General features: G+C 37.2%; 1 protein-coding gene across 9 annotated transcripts in view; it reads right to left on the reverse strand.

Annotated features, from left to right (window-relative positions):
- Window positions 1–22922, reverse strand: part of KIAA1328 (KIAA1328 ortholog) — a 477491-nt gene that overhangs the window by 419291 nt on the left and 35278 nt on the right. The window contains exon 1 of one of the 9 annotated variants that reach the window (XM_072599343.1): window positions 9467–9644. The exons of the other annotated variants lie outside the window; for them this stretch is intronic. Within the exon in view, the coding sequence (XP_072455444.1) occupies window positions 9467–9549 (83 nt within the window). The 5' untranslated portion in view covers window positions 9550–9644. Of the gene's footprint in view, window positions 1–9466; window positions 9645–22922 lie in introns of those variants that run through there. 9 annotated transcript variants of the gene reach the window in all.

Below are 22922 nucleotides of genomic sequence, written 5' to 3' on the forward strand. Positions count from 1 at the left end.
AGTTAGTACATTGGTATTCATTAGGGAGGTATGCATTATTTGACAGAAATAGGTATAAGATACAGCACATTGGAGGCTTTTTATATTTTTTAGAACAGGGAAATATACATCAAAAATGGCACTAAGGGCCAAAATTAGCTTAAAATTTTGCAGTTCTTTTTCTTTTTAAACATTGAGTTTCAGTGAAACATATACTTTATCAAAATACAGTCCTTTTTCTTAACCTGCAGGATGAATAGTAAAATGCATCAATATAAGAAATCATATTGCCATATAATTGTCATATTTATCAGAAAAAAATTTTCTATTTTATTGCATCATTCATTTTCCAAATTAATATAACTGACCCTGACTTTTCTTGTCACATCACCAATTCATTGAATCTTTAAAGCTGGAAAAAACTTTCCCAGAGAATTGACTATAACCATTCCAGATGAAAAGAATATTATCAATTCTCAAAATCTCTAGGCAAAATTCACAAAAACTCCACTTACTATCAATGTAAACAGTGTTATCCTCCGTGCCCAAGAAACGATTAAGATATAGTTATAACAATCAACTAGTTGGAACCTAACAGTTTGAAGCAGCAAGACATGACAGTATTACAACTTTAGTTTTCTGTATTTATCTATAAAACCTTAAGAGCTAGCTAGCCCCCATCACTGAATCATATGATGTGAGGCAATATAAAACAGGGGAAAGAGTGATGGCTTTGGAGTCAGAAGAAATGTGGGCTTGAATTCCACTTCTGATGTTTACTAGCTGAGTGACCATGGGCAAATCATTTAACCTCTCTGCTTCATTTGTAAATATAGCATCTACCTCAAAGGGTTTTTGTTGATACCCAAGTTTGATAAGGTACTATATAAAAATCAATTATTATAATGATGTCTAAACTGGTGATGCCAAACTCAAATAGAAAGGAGTCACTAAGGCCACTCAGAAAAAAAGATTAAAAAAAACCAAATGTTGTTCTACTGCACTTTTATTTTGTTAAATATTTCCCAGTTACATTTTACTCTGCTATGGGCCTCACTTGGGAGTGGAGCCACACGTGTTTCACACTTCTGCTCTAAACCATCCATATTTACTCCAATTAAAGATCTCCAGAGGTAGCTGGAACACCCTCCCTCAATTACTCATTTCACTATTAAATTCCCCCAAAGGCCAACATGTTAACAATAATAATGCAGCTGACTTGTGACACAATGATTTGCAAAATGCTTTATATCCATTATCTCATTTAATCCTCATAAAAGCCAAGACTATTTGCACTGCAGAGGACCCTGACGGTCATCTGCCCCAACCCTCTCATTTTATAGAATGAGGCCCACAAGGGATTTGCTTAAAAATTATCCATTTTATAAATGGCGGGACCACATTTTGAACCCTGATCTCCTGATTTTGAATCAGGGCTTTTTGCTCTACAAAATAAACACTCTACCTTATAACAACCCTAAAAATCTTCCTTGCTTTAATTAAGCCAATTTCTTCTTGCTAAGTTTCCTAAACACATGCACTATGCATATACTTTGCAAAAAACCCCTTCATGTATCCAAAAGATGAATCAAGTTACCCTTAGCCTTTCCATCTCTACTCAATAACAATTCCCTTAACCTCTCCTCATAGAAGCTCATTTTTCCCTTTATTCCAGGGGTTCTTAGCTTTCATTTGTATCATGGACCCTTTTGTCAATCTAACAAAACCCACAGACCCCTTTGCAGAATTTTTTAAAATTTTAATTCATTACAGAATTAAATGTTCATTTCAATTAGAGGCTGGTGAAAATAAAGATGTAATTTTTTCCCCATACAAGTTCACAGACGCTGAGGAATGCTGCTTTAGTCATTTTAGTCCCTTATCTGTAAACTCTCATTTCTTCATATCTTTTTTTAATACATGAAAATTAAAACTGGTAAAATAACTTAAAAAAATAGTTCCCAGACCTTGAACATCACACTTCCTTTAATATATCTGAGAAACATCATTGTAATTTTTTCACATTATTAAGTTGTTGGTTCATATTTAATGACATGGAAGAGATAAGGTATAGTGTATAGTGAATAGAGTACCAGCCTCATCACCCAAAATACCTGTAAGGTGGATTTTTAGTGTGTGCAAGGTGGATTTTGTTATTCTGTTCTAAATAATAGTTCCCATGATCATAGATAAATAGCTCCCAGCATCCATGGCCATAACAATCTCTAGTTCCCAAGTTCATGGCTTGTAAACATCTCCACCACACTTGCGCATCATATTATAATCTTCAGATAATGTAAACATTTGAGTTCAGCTGGTAAACATCTGCTGTACTTGTGCTGTGATGAGTGACCATAATATTGCTAAAGTTAATGTAAACTGGTGAGGTTATTGCTGGCAAATTGCCTTATTACCCTATAAATCAAGTAGGCACTGGTCAGTAAGGGGGGGAATAGGAATGCACAAGGGGAATGTCCATATGTAATTGTCTCAACTAGTCCCCACTGAGGCTTAGGGGGTAATGCACAAGCTGGAATGCTGTGTGTGCCTTGATTGGCCCTCATCAAGGCTTGGAGGGGTTTGTTAATGTTTGCTAATCTCGACTGGTCCCCATCAAGACTTACAGGACCTGTAGGAGTTATAGCTCCTACTATATTCTCACCTGCTCCAAAGAGGAGAGTAATTAGGGGATGCTATAGGAGTTGGTGCCCCATTATCAGCAAACCCCTTTGAGAAGACTAGAATAAAGTAAGCTAACTATTTAATCCCTTATTATGACTCTAATCCTGTCTTCCCATCTGCCTAGATCAACAGTGAACCAGCCAGTGCAAGAAGGGCTCTTGAGTCTCTCACCCTACAAATGGCACAGTAGGTTTTATATGTCTGACAATATCTTAGTTCATCTCCCATTTCTGACACATAATGGCTGTCAATCAATAAGAATTTATTTCTTAAATGTCTACTAAGACAAAGGAAAACCCTGAGAAATAGTTTCTAGGTAATTAATAATCAATTTATTTAACTGGACTAGCTGGCAATCAATAAATTGATGGTCAATGATTTCTCTCAGGAACCAAAGACATCAAGGCCCCAAAACACCTTAAATCATTTCTGAAAAGGAACTCCCCTGACTAGCAAAACTGCTGTTTGTTGTTTGTTCTTTCTAGAAAAGGATCAAGGACATCAGGCAATGATGTCTTGACTTGTAAGTGAATTGGATTTAAATAAGGCAGGGCTGTGCAAAGTCATTAGCCTCACTCTCTCCTCCAGGGTCATCTGACTGGCAAGAGGTGGGTCAGGATGACTAGAAAAGCCTTCCAGCAATTCTCATTGCCTTCTTGGCTACTACTACTCTGCAGGCTCCCATCAGAATAATCTGTTCTCCATTCTACCACCCAAGGTTCCTTGACTTATCAGAGCAACTGGTAAACTCTCTTAACCTTAACAGTCATCTAGGTGGCATAGCAGATAGAGTGCTGGGCCTGGAGACAGAAGACCTAAATTAAGATTTGACCTAAGACACTCACTAGCCGTGTAACCCTGGATAAATAATTTAACTTCTGTTTGCCCCAGTTTCCTCATCAGTAAAATGGACATGATAATAGTACCTACCTCCCAGCATTGCTGTGAGAATTAAATAAAATAATATTTATAAAGTGCATAGCAAACTAGTACCTGACACACAGTAGGTGCTATATAAATGTTAGTTATTATTATTATCTTACTGATCACCACATCACATCTCCAAATGCTCAATGAACAGAATCCAAGTGTAGACCTTGGTTTAAATTTGTTAAAAGTCGCACTCTTAACACTTCCTAGGAATCTTGAATCCCTCTCACCCTTTCAAAAATGACCTGACTGGAAATACGATGTGGTCAATACTCTCTCCCAAGATCCACAGCTAACAGGATTCAGATATGTCTCAAGAGATTAAAATAATGGACAGAGAGTCTGCCTCCCAAGACACATACATAGAACTTTGTAAACACATTTACAAAACACGTTTTACACAAAGGGAGATCTAAAGAAGCGAAAAAATATTAACTGCTCCTTGATAGGCTAAGCCAATGATAATACTAATTTAATTTACTTATTCAGTGCCATAACAATCAAATTTCCAAAGGATTACTTTAGAGAGAGCTAGAAAAATATAACAAAATTCATCTGGTGGAATCAAAAAGTCAAGAATATCAAAGGAATTAATGATAAAAAGTGGGGAAAAAAGGGGCCAAGCTATGTCAAATTTTAAACTATACTACAAAGCAATAATCAAACAATTTCATACTGAATAAGAGACAGAGAGGTCCAGCAGTAGAACAGATAGGATACACAATATATACAGAAGCAAACAAGCACAGTAGCATAATGTTTGATAAACTAAAATATTCCTGCTATTGAGGAAAAAACTCAACATTTGATAGGAAAATGTTGGGAAAACTAGAAAATAGTCTGGCAGAAGCTCAGGATAGACCAGTATCTCATATAAATATTATCTCAACATAAAATATGATAGGCTCCAAATGGGTACACGATTTAGACATAAAAGGTGATATAAGAAAATCAGAGGAACAAGGGAAGAAATTACTTGTCAGATCTATGGATGGGGAAAAGTTCACAACCAACGTGGGGTGGGAAGAGGGGGGAAAAGGGGAGAGATCACAGAAGGTAAAATAAACAATTTTGATTACATAAAATTTAAAGTTTTTGCACAAACAAAACCAATGCAACTAAAATTAGAAAACTTGGATATCAGGAAAAAATACTTTCAGCAAGTTTTTCTGATAAAGTTCTCATGTCCAAGATGTATAATGAACTGGGTCAAATACAAAATAATAAAAACTATTCTCTAACTGATAATCACTAAAGGATATTTTTCAGAGGAAGAAATCTAAGCTATCATTGACTATATGGGGAAAAAAATTCTCTGAATCACTAATGTTTGGAGGTATACAAATTAAAACAGCTCTAAAGTTCTACCTCACACACCTCAGATTGGCACAGCAGACAGAAAAGAAATGACAAATGCTAGAGGGGCTGTAGGAAAACAGGTACATTAATACAGTGTAGGTAGAGCTTTGAAGTGGCCTAGCCATTATGGAAAGCAACTTGGAACTATTCTCAAAAAGCTATTAAACTGCACATATTCTTTATTAAGAACTCTGATCAAGACACAACCAACCACAGTTCTAGAAGTCTCATAATGAAACATTCTATTCACATCCTAGGAATCAATGGTCTCAAGAGTGCATAGCAAGACTTTTTTTTTTTTTTAATATGGCCAATGCAGAATTTTGTTTTGCTTGACTATACATATTTGAAACAGAGGATTTTGCGTTTTGTGCTTTCTCAGTGGGATGAGGGAAAGGGAGAGGGAAAAATGACGGCTCCTCATATAAAATCAAATTTTTTAATAAATTATGAGCAGAATAAAATAAAATGAAATTTAATAGGGACAAACATACAATTCCAAATTTGGGTTAAAAAAATCAACTTTGCCATTTTAACACAGTGGAGGCATGACTACAGTTAGATGGCTGTTACAGTGGAAAATATTTGGGGTGGTGATGAAATGCAAACAACATATCAACAAGGCAAAATAAAAGGCAAAACAGTAACTACAGTATCACACATTTAAATCTAAAATGGCCTTTACAAGTTAGCAAAGTCATTTTACAGAAAGAGAAACTGAGGTCTAGGAAGACTTGAAAAAGGTCACACAGGCAACAAGAAGCAATCAGCCTGCAAAACTGGCTCTTGATTCCATATCCAGTACTGTTTCCACTGAACCACATTTTTGTTTTTGTCTTTCTGTAGACTATATTCAAAGGTATATTGTCCAGAACAAAGAAGGAAAGATTTTTTGCTATGCATTGTACTAGTGAGACATCTGGAATATGGTGTTCAGTTCCAAGTACTGCATTTTATCAGACTCAGATAATCTGGAGAATTTCCAGAAGAATGCTATCAAGGTGGTGAAAGAACTAGAAAGTATGTCATACAAAGTTCAGTTGAAAGAACTGGTGTTTATCCTGAAGGAGAAAAAAAACTTAGGGGAGTATATGATCTTTCATTGTTTAATAGTTTCAGTCATGCACGACTTTCTGCGAATATATTTGGGGTTTTCTTGGAAAACAGACTGAAGTAGTTTGCCATTTCCTTCTCCCAACTCATTTTACCAATGAGCAAACTGAGGCAAACAGTGTTAAGTGACTTTCCCAGGGTCACACAGCTAAATAAATGTCTGAGGCCAAATTTGAACTCTAGGCTCAGTTTTCTATTCACTGCACCACCTAGCTGTGTCCCACCCCCTTCCTCAGTTTATATGATAGTCGTCATCGCATATCTGAAAGACTGTCATGGGAGACAAATTAAACTTATTCTATTTGTAGGAGCAATAGGTAGAAATTGCCAAGGGGAAGATTTAGTCTTGACAGGAAAAACTTCTTCACAATTATAGCTGCACAAAGGTAGAAAAGGCTGCCTTGAGAAGTAGTGAGTCCCTGCTCTCTGGAGCTCTTTGAGCAGAGGCTGGAAAACTTCTTGCTGGAGTTGTTGCAGAATAGATTCAGTCAGGTACAAGTTGGACATAATGGCCTCTGAATTCCAAGTCAGATTCTGTGAAACCAAATTAGATTTGTAAAACTACATCACCTGAACTCACAGTTTGTTTTTTTCTAGAATTATTCAATTAACTTCTAGATTTTATAAGCTAACTGATATCCTACCAACAAGTAAAATTCAATCTCCAAATGTAGACCAGGATACAGGCATGCCTGTCTACCCATTATTGCTAGGATCCATTGTAACTCCCCTGGTTGGCATTTCACGCCCTTCACATTCTGGTCGCAATCCACCTTACCAGCCTTATTACACAGTACCTCCCCCTGGCACACACTATGGTCCAGCCATGCTGGCTCTCTTAATAATTCTTCATATATAGCATTCTCTCCCATTTCACTTTTACACTGATTGTTTCCCATACCTGGAAAGCATTCCCAACTCAGCTGCCCCTCTAGGAATCCTCAGCCTCCTTCCAAACTCCCTTCAAGAATTACCTTCTACATGAAGCCTTTACTGAACCTCCAAACTAGAGGATCACAAAATTATCTTGCATTACTTTAGGTAGAGAGAAAGCATTTGTTAAGTGCTCACTAAGTGCTAGGCACAGTGCTGAACACTAAAGAAAAAAAGGGATGAAAGACCTGAAACCTAAGCTCAGAGGAGCTGAGGGAAGGGCAAGAGATTAAACAGTGCCACGGTTTGAGAGATCCCAGAAGTACAGAAGAAGACCTACTTGCGCGTGCACACATACACACATACACATAGGAACTATTTCTCTTTTGCCTTTGTATCCCTAAAGCTCGGCATAGTGCTAAGCACAATGCTTGATGATTGAATGATTAAGTACTGCCCCTTCTGACTCTCATACAGTACATTAAGTTGGCTAAGTACAGGGAAAGAAAAAGAAGTTGTTCCACCGTGATTAATTTTACTTTGGCATAAATTACTATAACTAACTCAATTTTACAGAGACAGATGATCTACTCTCTACTTTTGTTTACCACAACAGTGGACAGATAGTAGTGAAAAACAAAAATTCAAACCAATCAGTACTGCAATTGTTAAGCTTCTCCCAGTAAAACTTTGAGGAATAGAAGGGGTAAAACTGTAGGTTACATTAAGATTTTTAAAAATTATCTGTAATTTCAAGAATCTACATATTCTCTAGCCCCAATGTTTAAAAAGAGAACAGAATTAGTTCTGTAACAGAGCAACAGTGTTTAAAACACTATCTGGTTGTAGATTTTTTACTAAGAACACAAGTATCTTCATGCTTCCAAGAGCATTAAAAAACTCAGAACCCTTTGACTTAAGAAGTCTCAAGTACTGCTCCTTCTCTGTCTCCTTTGTTGGTTCTTTCAGATCACAATCTCTAACCATCAGTGTCCCTCAAGGTTCTGTCTTGGGTCCCAACTTCTCTTCTCCCTCTATGCTACTTCACTTGGTAATATTAATCAGTTCCCAATGGCTTTAATAACTATCTCTATTCTGATGATTCTATCTTCTCCCCTTCACAATATGGAAGAGTTAATTAAGGGTTCACTTAGGAGACTCTAGACTTGCTTAGAGACACACAACTAGAGAAAACAGAATTAGCCTAGAATGAGGGAAATGAGCTAAATTAGCCTGGTATTTAAAAGAACTACCCCAATCTATCTTTCCAAATTTATTTCACATTATTCCTTTTCATACAATATGCTCCAAACATACTGGACTCTTAGTTTTTCCTAAACCTGATATGCCCTCTCCCATCTCTGTATTTTTCCAGAGCACTAGACCTGGAGACAAGGGAAACCTGAGTTCAAAACCGGAATCAGACACTTGCTAGCTATGTGACCCTGGGCAAGTCACTTCACACTGTTTGTCCATTCCTCAACTGTAAAATGCAATGATAAACTATTAGGTAAACAATGATGAAACACACTATTCACTTCCTGAAGAAAGATAATAAACTTAAAATATAGAAAGATACATTTTTTTCAGATATGGCTAATGTGGGAAGTTGATTGGCTGGAATAGACAGCTATGAACTAAGGACTTTAATTGTTTTTTAATTAGATCAATGAGGAAGGGGGTAGTTGGTGGGGAAAGTAGAGTAAAATGTTTAAATGAGTAATTTAAAAAATAAAAATGATTATTTTTTAAAGTAATTTATCAGCTGATCTGATCATAGGGAGCTCCTATACTGACTGGGATAACTCAAGTCCCAAATCACCTCTATGTGAACAAATAAATGCCTTTTCACTCATTCATAAGTGGCCCTCATGAAAGGCTGGTGATATCTTTCCCACAATCAATATCCTTCTTGTGAGATATTCTATTTTTTTCTTTCCACTGATAGTTACTGATGATGCTTTTCATGTTATTATGGCACCTCATCTTTTTAAAAATTAAACTGTATTTTAGTCATCAAAAGTCTGCTTTCTCTCCTTCCCACCGTTCTCCCCTGAGAAAGAAACAGAGAAATGCCTTCTACAAACATGTACAATCAAGCAAAACAAATTTCAAAATCAGTTATAACCGAAAGGAAAAAATAATTACTCTGCACTGAGTTCTTCACCATATCAGGCAGCCTGTTTCACTGTGAGACCTCTGGCATCATGGATGGTCATTATATTGATCAAAGTTCCTAAGTCTTTCAAAGTTGTTTGTCCTCACAACACTGTTGTCAGTTGTAAAAACTGTTTGGCTGGCTCTGTTCACTTCACTCTTCATCAGTTCATATCTGTCTCCCTAGGTTTTTCTGAAACCATCTCATTATCATTTATTACAACAATATATTATCATATTTAGAAATGGTAACTTGTAAAACCATTACCCAACTGATGAGTGCCCCACTCAGTTTGCAATTCTCTGCCATCACAAAAGAATCATAACTATTTTTGTACATTCCTACTTTGTTTTACTTAAGACTAATGCCTACCTTAACATACACTTCCTCCCTGAAATTTTCCAGGTTATATGGCAAGAGAAGGTTATCCCCCAGGAGTTCAAGGATGCCTCCATTGTCCATCTCTACAAAGGTAAGGGGAATATATTACGCTGCAAAAATCACAGAGGCGTCTCTCTTTTAGTCATTGCTGGCAAAATTCTTGCTAGAGTCCTCCTTAATAGGCTGATCCTTCACCTGGTAGATGGTCACATACCTGAGAGTCAGTGTGGCTTCAGAAAGGGCCAAGGAACAGTTGACATGGTGTTTGCTGCCCAACAACTCCAGGAGAAATGGCAGGAGAAGAACAGAGGTCTGTACACAACATTTGTAGATCTGATCAAGATCTTTGACACTGTTAGTTATGAGGGCTTATGGAAAATTATTTCAAAATTTGGTTGCCCAGAAAAGTTCATTAGTATTGTACATCAATTTCATGATGGCATGTTTTCCCAGGTTCTGGAGAGTGGACAATGCTCTCATGCCTTCCCAGTCACTAACAGAGTAAAACAGAGCTGTGTGCTTGCTCCTATGCTTTTTAGCATGATGTTTTCAGTCATGTTATCAAATCCTTTCAATGAAGATGAACATGGCACAAGGTCAACTACCATACTGATGGTAAGTTCTTCAATTTGAAAAGGCTACAAGCCAAGACCAAAGTGGAGGGAGTGCTGGGGCATGATTTTCTGTTTGCAGATGATTGTGCACTCAATGCAGCCTCTGAAGCTGAGATGCAACAAAGTATAGATTGATTCTCTGCTGCCTGTGCTAATTTTGGCCTAAATATTAACAAGAAAACACAGGTGCTCCATCAGCCACCACCATACCACCCATACGTGGAATCATAGGCTATAACAAATGAAGAAGTTTTGAATGCTGTGGATAAGTTCACTTACCTTGGTAGTGTACTTTTCAAGGACATACATATTGACAATGAGGTGGATGCACACATTGCCAGAGCTAGCTCAGTGTTTGGGAGGCTCCGAAGAAAAGTCTGGGAGAGAAGAGATCTTAGACTGACTAGCAAACTGAAGGTCTACAGAGCCATTGTGCTGACCTCATTGTCGTATGCTTGTGAAATATAAACAGTCTACCAGCAGCATGCCAGGAAATTGAATCGCTTCATTTGAATTGTCTTAGGAAGATTCTGAGGATCACCTAGCAGAATAAGGTACCAGACACTGAAATCCTTGCTCAAGCTGAACTGCCAAGTATTCAAACTATGCTTCAGAGAGTGTAACTTCGATTGGCTGGCCATACTGCTCTAATGCAAAATGTACACTTGCCAAAAAGACTATTTTATGGAGAACTCGCATGGGGCAGGTGATCAATCACATGGCAGTCAGAAGAAGTGATACAAGGACACTCTCAAGAACTCTGGATTCAACTGTGCAACATGGGAGACACAGGACTGCTCAGCATGGCATGCCTACATCAGAAAGGGTACTGTGCTCTTTGAGGAAAGCGGAATTGAGACAGCATAAAAGTAAACACACGATGCACAAATTTGGGATATCCACCCCAAATATTCACACGGACTATTTGTGTCCAACCTATGGTAGAGCATTCTGAGCTCATATTGGTCTGATCAGCCACAGTTGGACACACTGAACTTTCACTTTATCATGGTAATGGCATTTTGATCCTCTTCAAAGATGAAGGATAACAACCAACCAACCAACTCCCTCCAGATCCCCCTTATCCCTTCAATTCTTTCCCTGCTATTTGCCTCCTGAGTGAAATGTATTTCTCTACCCAATTTTGTGTGCATACATTCTTCCCTCTTTAGACTCAACTCCCCATTACAGAATATGAGCAGTTTATGCTTTTTATGTTTCTCTTAACTCCTGTATTTAAATTTCAATATTTCTACATAGCTCTGATCTTTTTATCAGGAATGCTTACAAATTCTCTATTTCATTAAAGGTGAATTCCCCCATCCCCACCATGGTATATTAAACTCAGTATTTCTAGATAAGTTTTTATTGGCTATAAGCCTATATCCTTTGACTTCTGGAATATTATATTCCAAGGTCTTTGCTCCTTTAAAACGATAGCTGATAAATCATATGTGATCCTAATTTTGGCTGTTAAGGAGTTCAAGTCTGTCTTTCTAGTTGCCCAAAGTATTTTTGCTTTGATCTGAATTTTAGCTATAACACTCCTAGGAGTTTTTATTTTGGGGTTTTATTTTGGGATCAAAAAGTGAACAGTGGAGTTTTTCTATTCCTACTTTGTTTCTAAAAGATATGGGCAATTTTCTTTTATGATTTCTTGGAAAATTATGTCTAGATTCTTTCCTTTTTTTTTTTTGGTCATGGCTTTCAGAAAGCTTAATGATTCTTAAATTATCACTCCTTGATCTGTTTCCGGATCAGTTGTTTTCGCTATGAGAGCTCTTACAATTTTTTCTTTTTTTTTTTAGTCTTTTGAGTTTGTTTTAGTATTTCTTGATGTCTCATGGAGTCAGTCCACTGGCTTCTATCTGGTCCATTGGAATTTTCAAGAAATTTGTTGTTTAGGCAAGGTTTTGTACTTCTGCCAACTGCTAATTCCCTTTCTAGTTCTTTCTTCCATAGCTTTCATTTCTTTTCAAAATTGTTTTCCTCTGCTGCTCTCATTTAATTGACAAAAAAAACCAAAACATTTTTAATCTCCTTTCTAACTCTTGCTTCATCTCTTCCAGGAATTCTAGTTGATTTATACCCAAGCTAAGTTCTTCCTCAAGGATTTGCTTACAGATATGTTGGAACCATTCTTTTGTTCTGGATTTCTTTCTTAAGCATTCCAGAGACCATAATATCTTGTTATGGTAACTCTTTTTTGTTTGCTCATTCTTCCTGCTTATTTCCTGACTTAAAATATGATGTTGGGGCCAGGCTCTACACATTTCTAGAGGGAATGACTGGGCTGGTCTTGCTTTTTGGAGCACTGAGTATTATGTTATTTCACATTCTCACAGATAGCTAAGGGTTGGCACCTTCAAGCTTTCAGTGTTCCCAAAGTGATCTGATTGAAGGCAAAGTCTGATCACTGCACCCTTGATCTGAGTTCTGCACATCTCCATATGAGCCATGGGCCTCAGTGCTCACCCCATTTAGAGTAGCTGTAGACTGTTATGGAAATGAGCCCCTATTATCTAGCCAGAATTCTTGGCTACTTCAAAGTGACAGAAATGCTGGTTCCCCTTTGGTCTGGGATTCCTGCCCTGATTAATTTTCTGAGGATTTCAGATTACGCTAAAAGGTGGAACTGAGAGCCTGCTGAACTCCTGTGGTCTGAGCCACATAACTATTTTGCTTGTTTCTGAACTTGTTCCTCACTCAGTACAAAGCCTAGGGTCCATCATTGCTCCTCAGCCAGGAATAGTATACCAGACACGTCTCCATCCTTAGGCGCTGATCATCTGTGACCTAGAATTGGGTAGTGAACAGAGCTGTCAGTTGACATCTATACATGCACACTACCTAAGTTTAGGCCCCCTCATATTGGATCCAGAATCTTTTCTTGTCCTAGTGCATAAACTTTCCCTGGTCTGGAATGCTCTGTGGGGTATGGTCCTGAGACTCTGTCCACAATATCCACAGCCCTCTCCATTGGTCTCCCTATGGCAGACTAGGACAGAAAAATGACTATTATCTTGGATTTCTCAAATAGGAATCAGTCTGTTGGATTTTATAGATCTGTTTGGAGGAGTTCGGAAAGGGAGGAAGAAATAGGGCTCTCTATACTACTTTCTACTCTGTCATCTTGGCTCCACCTCTTTATCCAAAAGCTTTTCCGCATAGATTCTTTGGATCATAAATTTTTCATAAAAGTATATGTCCATAAAATGTAATCCTATTTCCATCAACGTAGCAAGGAAACTTAGTGGATAGAGCACTGGGCCAGAAGTCAGGAATACCTTGGTTCAAATGCCAACACAGACACTTACTAGTTGGGTGACCGTAGACAGGTTACATAACCTCTATTTGCTTCGATTTCCTCAACTATAAAATAGGGATAATTACAACACTATTACAGCATCAACTTCACAGGGTTGTTGTAAGGATCAAATGAGAAATAATTTGTTCATAGTACAGTGCCTGGCATAGAATGGGTGCCATATAAATACTTATTTCCTTCCATTCTTCCTCTCTTTTCCTATTTCATTCCCCTTTAAACTAATGTATTCCTTGTGAGTAACTCTTCAATATCTAGTGTCCCATTTTGAGTCACATGACATCAAGTTATCTCAATATCAACACTGATGGAATGGGGGGGTAGATATAGGAAATGCAAATGCAACACTACCTCCACTAACATGAAATTAGTAACTTGACCACAAGTTAAAGCCTTAAAGAGTTACCCAAGGGGTGGAGCCAATATGGTAGACTAGAAACAAGGACCTGCTAGAGCTCTCCACCCAAAAATTCTCAAAAAACCTGTAAAAAAAATGACTCTAAACAAATTCTATAGAAGCAGAAGTCACAGAATTACAGGCCGAAGCAAATTTCTAGCTCAAGATAATCCAGATGGTTAACAAAAAGGGCTTATAGCACCAGGCTGGGACTGGAGCACAGTTCAGCATGGACTGCGCTGGTGCAGATGAAGATAGAACAGGCCTTAAAGGACTGAAATGCTGGCAGCTACTGCAGTTTTCAGACTTCTCAACCCACAAATGCCAAAGACAGCCTTGAAGGTGAGTGGGAAGGGTCTCTCATCTGGCTGAGAGGGGAACACCATCTGGCACTAGCCTCAGGGTGGTGGCAGCCACTGTTGACGTGGCAGCTGTTTCTGGAGCCCTCCACTTAATGAAGAGCTCAAAAGTCAAGTAACCGGCTGGGAAAATGAGCAAATGGGGGAAAATGGAACAGACTATAGATTCTTACTTTCTCGGTGAAAAGGTATTTTCTTACATCACTGGTGAAGAGGAAAATCAAAACATACAACCAGAAGAAGATAAGAAAGTCAAAACTTTTGCATCTAAAGCCTCCACGAAAAATATGAATTGGTCTTAGGCCATGGAAGAGCTCAAAAAGGATTTTGAAAAATCAAGTAAGATAATCAGAGGAAAAAATCGGGAAGAAAAATGAGAGTGATGCAAGAAAATCATGAAAAATGAGTCAACAGCTTGCTAAAGGAGATCCAAAAAAATGCTGAAGAAAATAATGTCTCTAAAATAGACTAACCCAAAAGGCAAAAGAGGTCCAAAAAACCAATGAGAAGAATACCTTAAAAAGCAGAATGGATCAAATGGAAAAAGAGATTCAAAAGTTCACTGAAGAAAATAATTCCTTAAAATTAGAATGGAGCAAATGGAAGCTCATGACTTTATGAGAAATCAAGAAATTATAAAACAAAACCAAAAGAATGAAAAAATAGAAAACAATGTGAAATATATCAATGGAAAAACAATTGACCTGGAAAATGAATCTATGAGAGATACTTTTAAAATTACCAGACAACCTGAAAGCCATGATCAAAAAAAAGAGCCTACAAGAAATTATCAAGGAAAACTGCCCTGATATTCTACACCCAGAGGGTAAAATAGAAAATGGAAAGAATCCACTGATCACCTCCTGAAAGAGATTCCCAAAAGGAAAACTCCTAGGAATATTGTAGCCAAATTTCAGAGTTCCCAGGCCAAGAAGAAAACATTACAAGCAGCCAGAAAGAAGCAGTTTGGAAACACAATCAGGATAACACAGGATTTAGCAACTTCTACACTAAGGGATCAAAGGGCTTGGAATATATTCCAGAAGTCAAAGGACAACAGGATTAAAACCAAGAATCACTTCCCCAGCAAAACTGAGTATAATACTTCAAGGGAAAAAAATGGAATTTCAATTAAATAGAGGCCTTCCAAGCATTCTTGTTGAAAAGACCAGAGCTGAATAGAAAATTTAACTATCAAATACAAGATTCAAGAGAAGCGTGAAAAGATAAACAAGAAAGAGAAACCACAGGGGACTTATTAAAGTTGAACCATTCACATTTCTACATGGAAAGATATTTGTAACTCATGAGACCTCTCACAGTATTAGGATAGTTGGAGGGAATGTGTGTGTGTGTGTGTGTGTGTGTGTGTGTGTGTGTGTGTGTGTGTGTGTATGGAGACATATATATGTGCGTATATATATTATACGTATATATATATATATATATATGGAGACAGACAGAAGGCACAGGTTGAGCTGAATAACAAGAGATGATATCTAAAAAATAAAATTAAGTGTTGAGAGGAATCTACAAGGAGAAAGAGAAAGGGAGAGGTAGAATGTAGTAAATCACCTCACATAAAAGAGTTAAAAAACAGCTTTTACAATGGAGGGGAAGAAGGGGAAGGTGAGAGGAAATAAGTGAGCCTTCCTTACATCAGATTTGGTTGCAGGAGAGAAAAATATATACACTCAATTGGGTATGGAAGTTTATCCTACTCCACAGGAAAGCAGGATGGAAGGGGATAATAGAAGGGACAGCAGACTGGGGGAAGGGGCAATCAGAAGCAAAATATTTTTGCAAAGGGACAAGTCAAAGGAGAGAATAGAATAAATGGAGGGCAGGACAGGGTAGAGAAAAATATAGTTAGTCTTCCACAACATGACTGTTATGGAAGTATTTTGCATGACTACACATGTATAACATCAAATTGCTATGGGTGGGGAGAGGGAAATGGAGAGAATGTGGAAATCAAAGCTTTAAAAATGAATGATAAAACTGTTTTTACATGCATCTAGGAAAGAAGATATATAGGCAATGGGGTACAGAAATTTATCTTGCCCTACAGGAAAATAGAAGGGAATAGGATAAGGGGGAGTGGTGATAGAAGGGAGGGCAGATTGGAGGAAATACTATACTGTCCTGGGGTGAGGGGAGGGAGGAGATGGGGAGAAAATCTGAAATTCAAAATTTTATAGAAGTGAATGCTGAAAATTAAAATTAATAAATTTAATTAAAATAGTTACCCAGACCACAAGAGGATGGTGATACAGCCAGTATATATCAGTGGTAAATGTGAAGTTATGCTGACTCCAATATCAGTTTTATAGGCATGATGTCACATTTCCTGCCTCAGTTACAACTATGAGGCTGAATTTACTTCCATTCATTGAATTCTAAAGTTCAATTTATTATCCATATTCTAGGAACATAAAAAGAGAAAACTGAAAGATTTTTTTAACTTTTTTTTTTATATTTTGTCTCCTGAGAATAGGAACTCCTCTTTTCTGCTAATGTTTTTCTTACTATGTCTATACTATCTCTACCAGCTCCTCCACTCCCATGCCCCTATCCCCCTATTCCTAGTCCCTACACCCCTCACTCCATCCCTCTACCCTACACCCCCTCACACCACTATCCCCTGTCCACTGCCAGTTTAGAGCCATCTTTATTACATTTAACTATCTTTAGGCAAATGACTATTGCTTGTTTATTTTTCACCACCCTCATTGTATGCACTGCACTCCTAGTAAAGAACTTATCATTTGTAAACCTTAAGCTACAGTTCAGATATCCAAATCCTCTTCTCAGATACCATTGCTATTAACCATCTGTTTGCTTCTTGAATTCATCTTTCTATTCTGAAGCTTCCACTGTCAACTTCCAGCAGTAACAGAAGTATCACCTATGCCACTAAGGTCTTCAGCTTCTTAACTGGGACTTTATTATTCCCACCAGTGCTTCTAGATTATTTCTGATAACTACCAATACTTCCCTGTGGAATTATCAAAAGTAGGCAGTGACTGTTAGGTTTGCCAAATCTTAGTAGGCTCTCTGTCAGATCCCACATACTGATACTATTTAATATAAATTTTGGACTTTAATAAGGGCCAAGCTTGAATTAAGAACAGTCTGCATCTAACAGTCTCCTTTGTTATCTTAAGTAAACTCAGAGAATGCCTTTTGGTGTGTCAACAAAGCAGATGGGGCTGACTTAGTAACTTCCTTGGAGACCCTTTTTCCTGGCATCTTAGTGATAAGAAAAAACACAGATGTCCTGGGTTGTAACTTCAATTGAAACTTTGCTAAAGGTACCCTTTTTCTGTGTCAGCTATTTCAAGGACCTGTTTAGGACAGGAGGCCCACCACTAGAATGGTGGGATTTCCTTCTTATCTTATATCACAGAAACATATGGTACAGAAAGGAAATTCACACAGCTTGGAATCATAAATATCAACTGATACTACTTTGTTAATTGTCTTGTCTTACTAAATTTACAATTTGTTCAACTAAGAGAGTTCCTTTCTCACAGTGAAATGTATATAGGCCAGAAGATTTCTGTACCAGGCAGTCAGGATAATTTTCTGACTCCACAGTGCATTATGTTACTGTTTTCTTTAAAGGGAATTAATTAATTAAATCATAGAATGTATTTAAACTGTTGCCTTTTCTTTAACCAAGTTTTCATGTCAACAGTTATGGTGCCCAACGTGGACTGGAACTGAGAAATGGAATGGACATTTCCTCATCTTGCCAATGCCATCATTCGGCACCAATAGGATCCGTTTTTCCTGGGCCTTGACAGAATCGGGGTAAGTCCTTTCCATTCCCAGCTTCCAAGGGACTCCCACTAATTGGTTGATGTCCAAAAAAGAAAAAAATTCCCTTTAAAGATAACTTCGGGACAGAGACCACTCTGTGTTAAATCTCCTCTGTATTAATTAGGTCTCCTCTGAAGATCGATCTAGGAAAATCAGCTAGGTCAGTCAAAAACTAGAAATAGAAATCCGGCTGACAAGACCCCTGCTTTTCGTATGTCACGCCATTACCAACCTGATGATCACAGGTATTACCAGCACTAGCGTCAATTAACTAAACATAGCCCTAAATTATGTTGATCACCACAGGGCTCCTTTGGGTGGGTCAAAGTTACTTTATCTTAAAACCAAGTTAAGTCTAAAGGCCAACAAAACAACTAGCCAGCAGCAGGAATGTTTCATCTTGGGCTTGCTGACATGACTGAGCAAGGACAAAAGACAAGCCTCTTTCACTTTAAGGCTCATGCAGCTGCTTCAGCACCAGCCGAATACTGGTAAAATTCCTTTCTTCTTCAAAGGCTCTAGTCTGTCCTTCCCTTCACTCCCTCTACGCTATTCCTCACCCCTTTCCTCCCTCCCCCTCCCCTTGAAGGCCTCTGATCTGGGGAAACTGACAGCACCTAGATGCAATCTTTCCCCCGTGCTTTCCCCTACCTGCCTTAGACCTGCGGAAGGCAGCCTCTGTTCAAGCCTCCGTTGCCTCCCTCCTTCCCATTACCCCTCCTCGCTTTCCCTTCAGGTCTCTGGTCTGGAAGAGGACAGTTACAATCCACCTAAGAACTACAGGCCTGAACCTATTCCCATGGGGCCTATTTCTTTAAGATAGTTAAAAAACTTCGGGGCACCAAGGCTCCCCACCCCTTCAATGACCTCAGGGGTGCACTGAGCAAAGATTGCAGAATTCCCCTTTATTATCAGGTCTTGAATTCTTGCAACCTCCTTTCCTCAGAATAATAATAGCCAATTCATGATGGGGATTTCTAATAAGCTTCTAATTGCCCTCTCCCTGGGTTGTTTTAGTGAGCTCCATTTGTATTTGTCCTGTTGTCAATTTGTCTGTCCTTATTACGTGTGCTGTGAATGGGTCTGTTATCTTGTAAGATTTAAATACAAGCAGCCAGACTCCAGGGGCTGCAGTTATGGAAATAAAAACTTTGAGACTTTTCCTTGTTGTTGCAGTCTGGTCAACCTGGAATTACAATGGAAAGTCAGATCATCTGAAGTAAAATCATTTTAGCATATTTGTGCATTCTCTAAATTCTGCCTACAAAAATCACACCGCTGGGACATCAATTTCTCTGCTCTTGGTAAGCTTCACTTCTCTGTTTCAGTTGCAAAAGGTATTTTATCTCTGTTTGACCCGTTTTCTGATTTGTAAAAGTAAAAATAATTATAATTGTTGTTATGGGATCAAAATGATAAAATGATTGTAAAATACTTACCACAATGACTGGTATATGTTACATACAATATTATTATCTCTCTAATGTAATTGTTAACTTTGAAGTGGTTTCAATTACTAAAAGTAATAAGATCAATAATTTCTGGAAATGCAAACGATATCACCTGAATTTACTGTGTTATTTCTAAGATTGTATTTCTGAATTTCTCTTAGATTGTGAAAATTGAGTAACCACTGTGATCCAGGAATGGTGCTAGACAAAGCAATTTTAATCTGAATTTTGTTGCAACTAAAAGATGTTGGGTAAATTGTGTAACACCAGCTGTGTTACTTTATCAATTCTACTAACTTTGTCTTATAATGTTTTGTGATTGCCATTTAGAAATCAGGTATTTTCACCTTTGTCTGTTAAAAAAAGTTAAAGCTAAACAATTTGGCTGTCTTCTATGAAGGTGTAGGACTGTTAACTAAGTTACTTGGGATTACTGCTTTAATGTTGAAACCTAAAATTGTTAAGTGATTCCTGTGTATAGAAAGGAGGGAATGGGGTGAAAACTTTATTTAGATTCCCTCTGCCCACTCAGAAGAGCCCTCCCAATGGAGTGAAAACTTTATTTAAATTCCTTCTGCCCATTCAGAACAGTCCTTCTGCAGGTTGGCCTCCTCTCTAGGGTCCATGCAGATTTGCCTTATTTTGTAAAATTGATAAGCCCCCTGGAAACCATCCGTATGGGCAAGGTCATCAGCCCTAGGGAAGGAATTTGGTTTATGTAGGTTCTAAACAATGAATATGACTTGCTCAGAAGTTGTAATAAATAGGAAGGATTTTTAACAATTGGCTTTCACATCAGAACAAATTTTAAATTTGAGAAGGAAAGATGTTAAATGGAATCCCTTATGCATGTGAGTCCTGGTAAATTTTTATTGCTTATTGTAACTCCATAAAAGTGGAAATAACTGTTATCTGACTCTAAGCTGTGATTAGGAAGACTTGCTGTTTAAGGAAAAGGCAACTGGGATCATAACTATTTCTGTTTTGAGTTTGAATATGGGTATAGTTGTCTGCATTAAATCAGTATCTGAGACAAATGTCACAAGCTACTCAGAGGAAATGTGATCCTGTACTGTTAACAGGTGAAGTTTGTATCTGGAAAGGAAACACCAAGGGGACAATTCCAGACTCAACCTAAGACGGGATCCTGCTGGCTCAGTTTCCCTATTGTGTTTCTTTAAAAAGGAATGTTTCTCACCTGACTATTCCTGAGTCTGGCTATGAAACAGATACTGCATGATTAGAGAATTTCACTCCTATCTGAATTCAAACAAAGTAAAGGATGTTTTATCTGGTCATAGTTGGTATGCCACATGTCTCTGCTTTTTGCTTCTATAGCAAACTTCTGTGGTCAATAACAAGTGACCAGCAAAACATGTGAGCCCTTTTGTGTAATCTTACTGGGAAATTTAATATATTTTTATCTGAAATTAGAACATGTACAGAATTTTAAGTAAACTACTCAAGACTCACCTTAAGATGTTCCCATTGTTTAAAAGGATTTTAAAAGCAACAGTACTTTTCTGTGAGTCAGTCTCTTATATCTAGGAATACTGCAATAATTAAAAATTCAGTTTGTTGTAATACCTTGGAAATTCATATTACTTAAGGACATTTTTGTAACAACTCAGCTTTAATGAATTCCAAGTTTAAAGGTTTATTTTTGCTTAAGAAAAAAAAGAAAGAGATGTCAAGCATTTTAAAAGTTTCCAACTAGTTTTCTTCATAAAAGTTTAGTGGACAACAGAATGAATCTTAAACTGTTTTTAAAGAAGGAAAATACTTTTAGAAAAATGTTTTGAAAGAAAATCTTGTGTGATTCTTTGAAGGTCTACTAAAATGTCAAAATAATTTACTATTAAAGTTTGCATTTGAACTTATTATATGTAAAAGATTTAATTCCTGAAGTATCTCATTCTTCCAGGGTGAGTATAATTAGGGAAGAGTAACAAAACTTGTGAAGTAAAGACATAATTCCATCAAACTATAAGGTTAGTCATTAACCTCTTTGCTTTGTTTAAGCTGGAATAGGATTCCAGTACCATTATGCTAGTAAAAAGTAATAACTTATGAACTACCTTCTCTTATGGTTAAAATGTAAAAGCAAGTGGAATAATCTGAAGAATAGGATTGAGAGATTTGGAAAAATAAATTAAGTTCTGATTGAAACTATGAAAGGTAGATAGTATTTGGGAATAAATATGGGTTATCTAAACCCCTCTTGCTCCTAGATAGTTGTTCTGGATACTTTTGTGTCAGTTTCAGATTGTTTAAAGTGTGAGGAAGTATTTTAAGATGACAGAAAAAATTATGTAACTTGATTTGATAATTAATAGCTCAATCAAATCTGAGATGGCCCTATCTGAAGGATACCAACCAATATTTCCTTGCTATATAAGACTGGGACTACAATTTACTATTGTTTGAAGTTCTGATTACAGGAATATTTGTCTAAGTTATCATAAAGCCAGTTGACATGTGTTGCAGGCTAATGGTGGATGCTTGGAAAGGTTTTGAAGATGACCTTGGACACAGCCTAGGTAGGATCTTCCTAACTTTATTTCCCAAATGTGCTATTTCCTTTCTGAAAAAGGAAACTCCCCAGCTGATTACTACTAAGCCCTGCTTTCAGCACCTGGTAACCATGTATCAGATAACAACTTATCCCTGGAATCAACCAGAACTAAGGAAATCCTTTCCTTCTGTTAACATTGTCCCTCTTTTTCTTTTGTAGCAAATCTTTATAATCAAGAAGTTCTGTAAGTACAATACTAAGTCTACCAAATAATATATGGAAATTGGAGCATCTCTGAGCTATTATAATGGAATGCAGGAATGAATAGCTTACAACTGTAACCTATATTCCTGGCCAAATAAATATAATATAGAGATAACATCAAGGAAATGATTAGACCAAGAATAAGAGCAAATTTTGAGGAAAAACAACAGGATCAGACAGATTGCTCTAAGAATTATATACTGATATACATATGACTGACTTCTAAAATTTGTCATGCTTTTGATAATAAGATCTCAAATTTGGATTTTTTTGGACAAAAATCGTATAAGATAGTGGTAAAAGTAAGTGAAATTATTTCTCCTTTGTTAAAATACCTGTCCAATAATTTTAAAAGGGCAGATGAGTTCATTTTATGGTTGGACCCTCACATTTTAAAAGATTCTTGTTCTAGGTACAAGATTTAAGTAAGGACAGAAATAGCAAATAATGTAAACTGAAATTTTCTGAAATTTCAAAAACAGAAAAGAAATTTTAAGTAATTGTACTAATTTATATTGTCAGAAGTATCTGGGAACTTCTAGATCTGAAATAGAAAAGCAAAATTCTCTTTCTGAACTGTCCAAGAATAAAACCTATTGTCAAAGAAAAGGTATCTAGACATCAGACAACTACATGAGAAATCTGGGATTCAAAAAGTGATGTTTGAATGGACATTAAGAATGGATTACTGGGATAT

Source organism: Notamacropus eugenii, chromosome 4 (genome assembly GCF_028372415.1).
Source record: "Notamacropus eugenii isolate mMacEug1 chromosome 4, mMacEug1.pri_v2, whole genome shotgun sequence".
NCBI lineage: Eukaryota > Metazoa > Chordata > Mammalia > Diprotodontia > Macropodidae > Notamacropus > Notamacropus eugenii.